The sequence below is a fragment of the Rhipicephalus sanguineus genome, chromosome 9, assembly GCF_013339695.2.
Source record: "Rhipicephalus sanguineus isolate Rsan-2018 chromosome 9, BIME_Rsan_1.4, whole genome shotgun sequence".
NCBI lineage: Eukaryota > Metazoa > Arthropoda > Arachnida > Ixodida > Ixodidae > Rhipicephalus > Rhipicephalus sanguineus.
In genome coordinates this window covers 61,175,031-61,184,238 of record NC_051184.2, presented here as the reverse complement: position 1 = coordinate 61,184,238, position 9,208 = coordinate 61,175,031, and the positions used below count along the sequence as shown (strand labels likewise).

At 47.4% G+C, this 9,208-nt stretch overlaps 1 protein-coding gene across 1 annotated transcript in view; it reads right to left on the bottom strand.

Annotated features, from left to right (window-relative positions):
- The window catches only part of LOC119405576 (glucosylceramide transporter ABCA12), a 41,333-nt gene that overhangs the window by 12,061 nt on the left and 20,064 nt on the right, over positions 1–9,208 (bottom strand). The window contains exons 13-16 of the mRNA XM_049419449.1: positions 7,714–7,816; positions 6,225–6,334; positions 5,020–5,120; positions 1,065–1,341 (exon numbers count right to left, since the gene is read on the bottom strand). Coding sequence (XP_049275406.1) covers positions 1,065–1,341; positions 5,020–5,120; positions 6,225–6,334; positions 7,714–7,816 — 591 coding nt within the window. The remainder of the gene's footprint in view (positions 1–1,064; positions 1,342–5,019; positions 5,121–6,224; positions 6,335–7,713; positions 7,817–9,208) is intronic.

Sequence of the window (9,208 nt, the reverse complement as noted above, 5' to 3'; positions counted from 1 at the left end):
GCGTTTAATGGAGCATCTTGCAGGTTTACGAAGGCAGCGAACATGGCCTGTCTTGAATGCTACATTGAACAACAAGGCATCAAAACGGCTCGCGTGAGGGCATCAAATCAACTTGTCTTACAGCTCGAATAAATTTATACAATTTTCTCAGTGACACACGTCAATTCTGAGCGGCAACCAAGAAAGTTCACAAGCTAGTTGAAGCTGTTAATTCTAAGAAAAAAAAAATTCTAGGCGTGGCTTTACTATCGCGAACACCAATGGACAGCAACGCTGAGGGAAAGCTTCAGCGACGAAAGTCCTACACCGCTTTACTATGCTTTACTATCTCCCTTCCTCCTCATCTCACCCTCACTTACCTTTCCCGATCACCTTCCTCCTCCTCCTCCCCACCCCACTCATTCATTGTCTTGACACTCTATTGTTTTACTGTGCTTTACTCTCTCCCTTCCTCCTTACCCTCACCCTCGCTTCTGTTTCCCAACTCTGCTATGCTATATGCTTTCACTATATGCTATGTGCTATGCTATATGCTTTCGCATAGCTTTTGCTATGCTTTCTCTCTCGCTATACGCTTGCCCTCTCTCCCGGCTTGGCTATGTTGCGAACGACATTGCATGGAGGAAGGAAAAAGTTGGAAGGGAGCATTGCGTAGTGTGAAAGAAAGAAAGAGAGAAAGAAAGAAAGGAAAAAAATAAAGAAAAAGAAAGAAACAAAGAGAGAGAGAAAGAAAGAAAGAAAGAAAGAAAGAAAGAAAGAAAGAAAGAAAGAAAGAAAGAAAGAAAGAAAGAAAGAAAGAAAGAAAGAAAGAAAAGTAGTACGTCAGGTACGGACACGCCAAGCTTCGCTTGCCCCCATTTTCATGAAAGGGCAAAGCTCCAAACTTTCACCTGCGTGCTAAGAAATCTTAGGAGGTCATAACTGTTCCGGAATCATCCCACCGTATACGACGAAGCCTCGTAACCATAACCTGGTTTGGACCCGCGGTACCGCAGATTTCTTCACACGCGACAATGTTCGACGACACGCATCTAAGGAAGAACGCTGTTGCCGCGTACACGTACCTGGCGTTGTCCTTCTCTATGAAGCCGTAGGAGACGTCGAAGATGTTCTCCGGCTCGTAGGTGATGTCGCCGCTCTCCCTGGGGATGTCCGGCAGGAAGTGCCTCTCGGACAGGGCCAGCAGCAGCATGCACGCCACGGGTATGCCAACCGACAGCGGCTTGGTCCACCAGACTCGCAGCCAGATGATGCCTCGCTTGCGAAGCAGGGCCCACAGCACCGAGAACATGCCGGCCTTGGTGGACCGCGCCGTGCACCACTGCCGGACGGCATCTTGCTCTGCAAATGCGCACAGTCCCGCATACTTGTATACGTATACAAGAACCGATATTCGGACCACTTTGTAGGAATTCATACTTGAGCAGGTAGCCAAATGACAAGGACACAAGACCCCGCGACGGTGGTCTAGTGGTTATGGCGCTCGTCTGCTGACCCGAAGGTAGCGGGATCGAATCCCGGCCGCGGCGGCTGCATTTTGGATGAAGGCGAAAATTTTGGAGGCCCGTGTACTTAGATTTAGGTGCACGTTAAAGAAGCCCGGGTGCTTGAAATTTCCAGAGCCCTCCACTACAGCGTCTCTCATAATCATATCGTGGTTTTGGGACGTTAAAGGGACACTAAAGGCAAAAGCTCAATGTATGACAACGTCTAAAACGGCAATATTATCAACAGCAGTGCCCTACTTACCAAGAAATTAAGCTAAATGTATCACACGATGAGCGCCACGAGCGGCACGTTTTAGAAATGATCTCGATGACGTATGAGAGTCTGCCTACAATTAATCACTAGTAATCAAACTAGCAGCAATAAAAAAAGAACCTTCCGTGCATCAAGAGACGTAATAAAATGTTGTTTGTTCGTTTCTGTTTGATTCACGGAAAAAAGAACCTCTGTGGCGTTGCCAGTGGGGAACGGCGCGCGTGGTTCAAAGGTTCCGTTTTCGCCGAACTGCGCTTCGCCCGGCGCCCTTCTTCGCTCACGCGGTCGCGTCTCAGTGGTAGTTTCGGTATCGCGTACTGCCGCGTGTGTTTTGCGCGCTCGTGAAAGTCGCTCTGACAGAAAGTTCGACAAAATGCCACATGCATGCGATGTTGACGGATGCCCGAATGGTGCACGCCGCCAGTACACGCCGCCGCGCAGCAAAGGCGGGCAACGTTGGGCACGGCAGCAGTGACGTATGAAAGTCGGATTTCAGGCGGGTGATTTGAAGTGCGCCAACGCGATGCGGACCACCAAAATGTGATTTTATTTCAAAATAAGCACATCCTTGGCACAAAAGTAGCACTACGAGGTTTCTGGACCACTATTTCAACAATCAACGTCGACTTAATATTTGCCTTTAGTGTCCCTTTAAACCCCAGATATTATTATTATACAAGGACACAAGAATGAACTTGAAGACGAGACGAGCGCTAACTTCAAACTAAAGTTTATTCTCGGAAATCCACGCCTATTTATCAGTCAACGTTGATCTCAAAAGTACATCATCACACGTGAACACTTCATCCCGCTCCTAAAACGATAAGTTACAGCAACACGCAAGAACACATTAATCGGCCCCCTAAAAGTAAAATTTAACAAGAAAAATGCTACGCAGTTAAAAACGCGAAAATCTGGAAGCTTGAGATTATGTGACGCATGCTAAGACACACGTCATGACCAGGATTTGGGGACATGTGCACGTAGCGCCATCTCTGGTCGGTGACAGTGGTGGCCTGCCGTAACTGAATGGGCAATAGGCGAAAAAAATCATATCTCACGAAAGAAGCTAGTTATAAAAAAACGACTCTCGGTTCTATACAGTAGAGACTTATTTGAATATTTTGATAAAGTTACAGCATCGTACTACAAATCACGTGGCTTCCCAGAGCGTTTAATATTTAACAATGGGGCCCCATGTGTTTCTAATGGGCGGTGTTCAATTGTCCTGGGAAGCCACACGCTTTGTAGTGCGATACTGCAATTTTACCAAAATGTTACAGTAGGTCTCTGCTGTATAGAACCCGGAGTCGTTTTTCATAACTAGCTTTTTCAAGAGATATGATTTTTTTCGCCTATTTCCCATTCAGGTATGGCAAGCCGCCGTTGCTGCTGCCGAAAGATGGCGCTACGTACAGATGTCCCCAAATCCTGGGAATGCTTTATTCTAAGGAAACAGTAGATGTCAGGTTGTCTGAGAGAAAAGCCAATCTTCAGGGAGTAAGATTCAAAGGAAGGCTGGCTGACACACATAGGACCGTTCTTTTGAAAATAGAAACACTCTACAACTTCTCTTGACACCTAGTAGCGGTTCCGCTACAAAACTGATGCGTCTTTCAAAAGGGGTTCTCAACCACATTGCCGACAATGAAAAACGAGATGAGAACATGGTAATCCTTTCAGAGACCTCAGATGCTCTCCGAGTCTGATGTTCAAGCATCGGCCGTCCTGTCCAATATATACAACACGTGTATATAGAATTTAGGTACGAGACCCTGCGTGCAATGAGGGTGTTGCGTGATGATGAGCTCCGTACTAAAGATCGCGGGACGACGCTGCGATCGTTCATATTAGTCATGTTCACCTAGCAAGACCCACAGAAGGCGTACACATCTCAGAGGCTCCGGAATTGAAAGTGGAAGGAAGCGTCAACACCCGTAATCAGTCGAAATTATCAGGAGATGCTTGGAGTATCGGTGCGAAAAAAGCAAGAAAGATATTGAACAGCGAGAAACAGCCAGCACGTTATGTTGCAGAAGACGAAATAACATCTGATTATAGCAAACATGCTACGGGAGGCCACTTACTGCCGCACTGTTTCGATCATGAGCATTGTGATTGTGATCATTAGCATCATCGTGAGGGTCATCACGCTTTGGTAATGATGGATCGCGTTATTCCGATCTTCGCACTAACGCCGCAAGACCTTGTGGGGTTCTTTGTGCACTACACTGAAATCTCGATATAACTAACACGGATATAGCGAAATATCGGTTATAACGAAGTAAATAGAGAATAGTCTTGCAATACATTTATAACGAGTTTTCGGATATAACGAAGTTATTTGTGTAAGATGTAACCTCGTTATAATGAGGCTTGAGTTACTACCGTCGGCTCGGGGCACACGCGAAGCGAGCGCCAGAGAACGCAGCTTGCTCCGGTGGTAACGCAGCTGCCGTAATCTGCTGAGGAGGAGTCTATGCCCTGCCAAGGAACACTGCAGCTACTATGTATTTGACTCTTATTGGTTCTCATTTGGAAGCACGTGATACTTTACTTAATGCGCAAAAGGCAAAATGTTGCGTACGAGCATAAACACTGCGAATTGTAATCGTAACGCCGTATTTTGATTTGCGAAGGATCTATTTCCAAGTAAAAAAGCTGTTCAAAATCCCATGGACGATCATTGATACATATCCACGTTCTGTCCATCGTTCCTGTGCCAGCTGAAGAGCCACGCGTAATCTCGGAACTACTAACGCCAGATTTACCTGTTTTTCTTTGTTTTCTTTTCTTAGAAGCTCGGAGTTGAAAAGCGGCATCCAACGTGTTTCCATGGGCGTTTTCGCATTGATCCCCCACTGCTATGTGGCCACCGGGGCCGGGGAAAAAACCCACGACCTTGTGCTAAGCCGATGAACGCCAGTGAGCCGCCATGGCGGCAAGTTATTACTGAGAATTTTCTGTTTTGCTTCTTGTGTTTTTAGCTGCACCTCCTGTTAATGCCTATAAATTTGCTTGTGCGACGTCAGAGTGACACTTGGGGACCTACTCATGTGAACCTTTCAGATGGTTACGTTACTTACGCCGCGAGATTAAAGTTAAAATGTCCTGATAACCCCGGAATTTATAGAAGGTGCATTTCAATGACCCTAAGTTTTGTTTTTTAAAAAACGTAGTCATCGACTTCTTTTACACTTAAGCAACTATCTTTAGCTTTGAACCTAGACCACGTCTTATTGCGGTCTCGCTTATCACCTTGTTTTTCCTTGGCCGGGTCAGAGCCGTCCGCAGGGGAGGCAGGTGCCTGAGCTCGGGTGTCGCCTCCGCCCATGTTTCCGTCAGGGCCACTCACCATCCTGGAATGGCAGAAAGCACGTTTTGTATAATGTAATGTACGATCCAACTGCAGTTCAATCGAGGTATGAAGACTCCATGACTCTAAGTAATGCACATAGATATGGGCCCGAGTGCGTGTTAATCGAGTCCATAGACGTCCACATGGTTCTCCACACTCTAAGAAAAAAAAGTGTCAGTTCACTCTTCTTTACTACACATGTGACTCTCCCATGTACAACTATCTTTAGAGAGGCACGCTGACTCTCTCTGGGGGAGTTGTGCGTCCCACGGCTCTTCCAAAGAGAGTCAGCGCACGTGCCTCTCTAAAAAGAGTTATACATGGGAGAGTCACATGTATAGCGAAGAAGAGTCAAAAAGATACCAAAAGATGCCATGGCGATGAAACCAGGCCGATGAAAAAGACACCCCAGTGGATGAAACTGCTTTAAATATGCATCTATGTACGACACGAAATCCGCTTTAAATGCGTAAGCATTGCTATGCCGACTCAAAGAGAAAAGTGTCCGTCCGTCTGTCTGTCATATAAGACGATAGCCGACATAAAGAAATTAATGAATAAACGATAAAAGATAAAATATTGATAGCTTGCACGCAACGTCATGGACGCACAACATGGCTCCAACATGGCGGCTTATATGACGTTAATACAGTGTAATCACTCGGTGATTAACCTGCTTCATTGTGACAGCGACGTATCTGGAACGCTATTGGGCCTCTGCGCATGAATATTGAAGGAACCAGCACGCGATGTACTGATAACACTAACGTGACATCACAAAGTCCGCGTCCCACAATGTTGATACCCCAACGTGGCTGCTTCAGTGACGTCAGTGCAAGCCATATACGGATATGGGCCTGAGTGCGAATTGATTGAGCTCATAGGCGTGCCGCATGGTTCTCCACTATAGAAGTTTTCATTCCGGCGCTTGGGTTTAAAAACCGGGCCCTCACTCTTCCAAAGCGAGTGAAGACGCCATGCCGATTTCGCATGAAGCTGGCGTTCCGGGGTGGGCCCCCTACAATAAAAACGCAACGCTGACAACTCCCAAGGGAAATTCTGCGTATAGAGTTTTGCTCTCTCTTTTCGAGCTTCTGCTGCTCACCTGATGTAGACGTCCTCGAGCGTGCAGTATGTGAGGCTCATGAACGCAATGCCCAGGATGGCGCGCCTCTTCTCCAGGTAGTGGAGCATGGTGGCCATGCGACTGACATGCTGCGAGCGTAATACGCATGCGCATCAGGCCTAACTGTACAAACTGCACGACTGCCTTGTTGCCCGTCGACCGTGCATTGGCAAAACGGCTTGTGAAAACGTTAGATCCAGTGACATTCCCCGCCTAACGTCTTTTCCTGAACTTCTGCCTTCTTTAGTAGTAGTTGTAGCAGCAGTAGTAGTAGTAGTAGTAGTGGTGGTTGTAGTAGTAGCAGTAATGGTGGTGGCGGTAGTGCTTCTGTCTTCTTTAGTACTACTAGTAGTAGTAGTGGTGATAATACTTTTGTCTTTAGTAGTAGTAGTAGTAGTAGTAGTAGTAGTAGTGGTGGTGGTGGTGGTAGTAGTAGTAGTAGTAGTAGTAGTAGTAGTGGTGGTAGTAGTAGTAGTCGTGGTAGTAGTAGCAGTGGTAGTGGTGGTGGTAGTAATAATAATTGCTGGGTTTTTACGTTCCAAAACCACGATATGTTTATGATAGACGCCGTAGTGTAGGGCTCCGGAAACTGACCATCTGGAGTTCTTTAACCTGTACTGACATCGCACAGTACATGGGCCTATAGCGTTTCGCCTCCATCGAAATTCGACCGCCGCGGCCGGGATCGAAACCGCGACCTTCGGGTCGGCAGCCGAGCACCGTAACCGCTACACCACCGCGGTGGACTAGTGGTTGTAGTTGTAGTAGTAGCAGTGGCGTAGGCAGCAATTTTTTTCGGGGGGGGGGGGCACCTCCTTGATCCGACATGGGGTCTGGGCAGATAAGTGGGGTCGAGTGTTATTTTGTGCTCTGTATCCTATGGGACAAAAATTTCGGGGGGGGGGGGGGGCACGGGCACAGTGTGCCTCCCCCTGGCTACGCCACTGAGTAGTAGTAGTGGTAGTAGTAGTAGCAGTAGTAGTAGTAGTAGTAGTAGTAGTAGTAGTAGTAGTAGTAGTAGTAGTAGTAGTAGTAGTAGTAGTAGTAGAAGGAGGAGGAGGAGGAGCGGTGGTGGTAGTGGTAGCCATCTAGAGATGTAAGTCGCTACAGGAAACTTAATTACGAAGGCAGCGTGCAAATGTTCGATTTCCTTTGTTTTTGAGGATTTTCGCTCACATTTCTAGAAACACTCTGCATTTTACTAAATGAAAACACAGAAGAGAACTGCCAGAATATATCGGTATTGCGACCTACGCAGGGTTCAGACATCTGTCGTATTCCACCGGCAAAAAATTTATGCGCGGAAATTACTCCGTTCATTAAAAGAAAGTAATAATGAAAGACAAGACGAACAACAGCTTAGCTAACGTTACCTGGGACCCTGTACACGGGCGTCATTGAGTAGGACGTAAGCGTTGTACTACGGCGCCGCATATCAGTACTAAAGGAGACCTATAAGCATACTCACTTGTAGAGATTCGCTCAGGTTGTACACCGTCTCGAGCTTGGAAACGCGCTTTGGTTCGACCGCGCCCATGTGGTACTTGACGACGCGTGTCACGTCGTGCTCCCTGCGGCCGACATTACAATCTTCATGGCACTTTTACCGTATAAAAATGACCACCATTAGAGGGACGAAAAGGTTTTGGCGATTACGTACAGAACCAGTGAGACCGTATAGCGTAAAGTCCTCCGGATCACTAAGAGACCGACGTAAGCTCTATGAGTAAAATGTATATCATGTAGACAAAAGCTTTATGTAACTTAAGAAGTCCGGGGAGGCCCAGATGACCGAATCGCGGCAGCCGATCACCACCGCGACTAAATAAATTTTTGTCCCACTCATGGCTCGGCAATGTTCTCCGAAGGCGAGGTGACCGGCCGTTCAGCTCATGACGTCAGTCTGGAGTGCACGGCCATTCGTGCAAACTAGGATGTGTGCATCCACCTTTGAGGAGGAAAATACCGTAGGCTTCTAAAGCTGTAACCGATGTCTCGTGAAACGTGAAAAGTGACCGTCGTTGTCGAATGTCAACACGAACAGCCCAAAAAGTGACTTGACCGCAGATGGCGTCATGGTGCGTCATCATGACATCGCATGCCGCCAGTATTTGTGGCGTCGTCCTAAAGTCATCATGACATCATAACGTCGTCGCTTAGCCAAAGGTGGGCCGATACCGGAAGCAGCGCAAAATGCTTCATGGAGGAGAGTGGGGACGAAGCATCAATGCAATGATCGCCTAAGAAGATGGTTTTCGCCGTGCAGTCGCCTTAGGCGAATGCATAAGGGACCCTGTGACTCATCATCGCAACGGATCGCAGCGCCACCGCCACACCGTGGCACCCTTTGAGCCAATCAGAAATGGCAAGATGCATCTAAATTTCACCTTTAGGAAGGGGGGCTGACAAGTGTCCGTAATGACATCAAATCAGGGAGCGCCACAAAGGGATGGTTGACGTTTCGTGTTTTGATTCCGCCCACCTGACAGATTCATCAGTGCAATAGACCGCTATCGCATTCATGCATCACCCTTGCGGTGAGACTGACTTTTGTACACACACCGGCTTTTCGCCACGTGACCCATTTGACAACGTGTGTTTTCTTAATGTGCACCTATATCCAGTACACAGGTGTGGCGTTTCGATCCCGACGTGGCCGCCGTGGCTTAAAGGGGCCCTGCAACACTTTTTTTCAGCACGGTCAGTAAACGCTGCCGACCCGTAGTCGAGGCTCCCGAGTACACGAGATCACATTATAGCGCAGCACGCGACCTGGAATTTACAATTCTCAAAATCAGCTAGAAATCGCTTCCTCTTCTCACTACAAATCATGCCATGTATCCAACTGACCGCTTTTTGATGCATATACCCAATTTCAGGACCAGGATAACCGGTAGTCATTAAGGGTGACTGACTGGATTCCAAGAGATGGCAAACGCGTGAGGGGGAGGCAGAAAAATTAG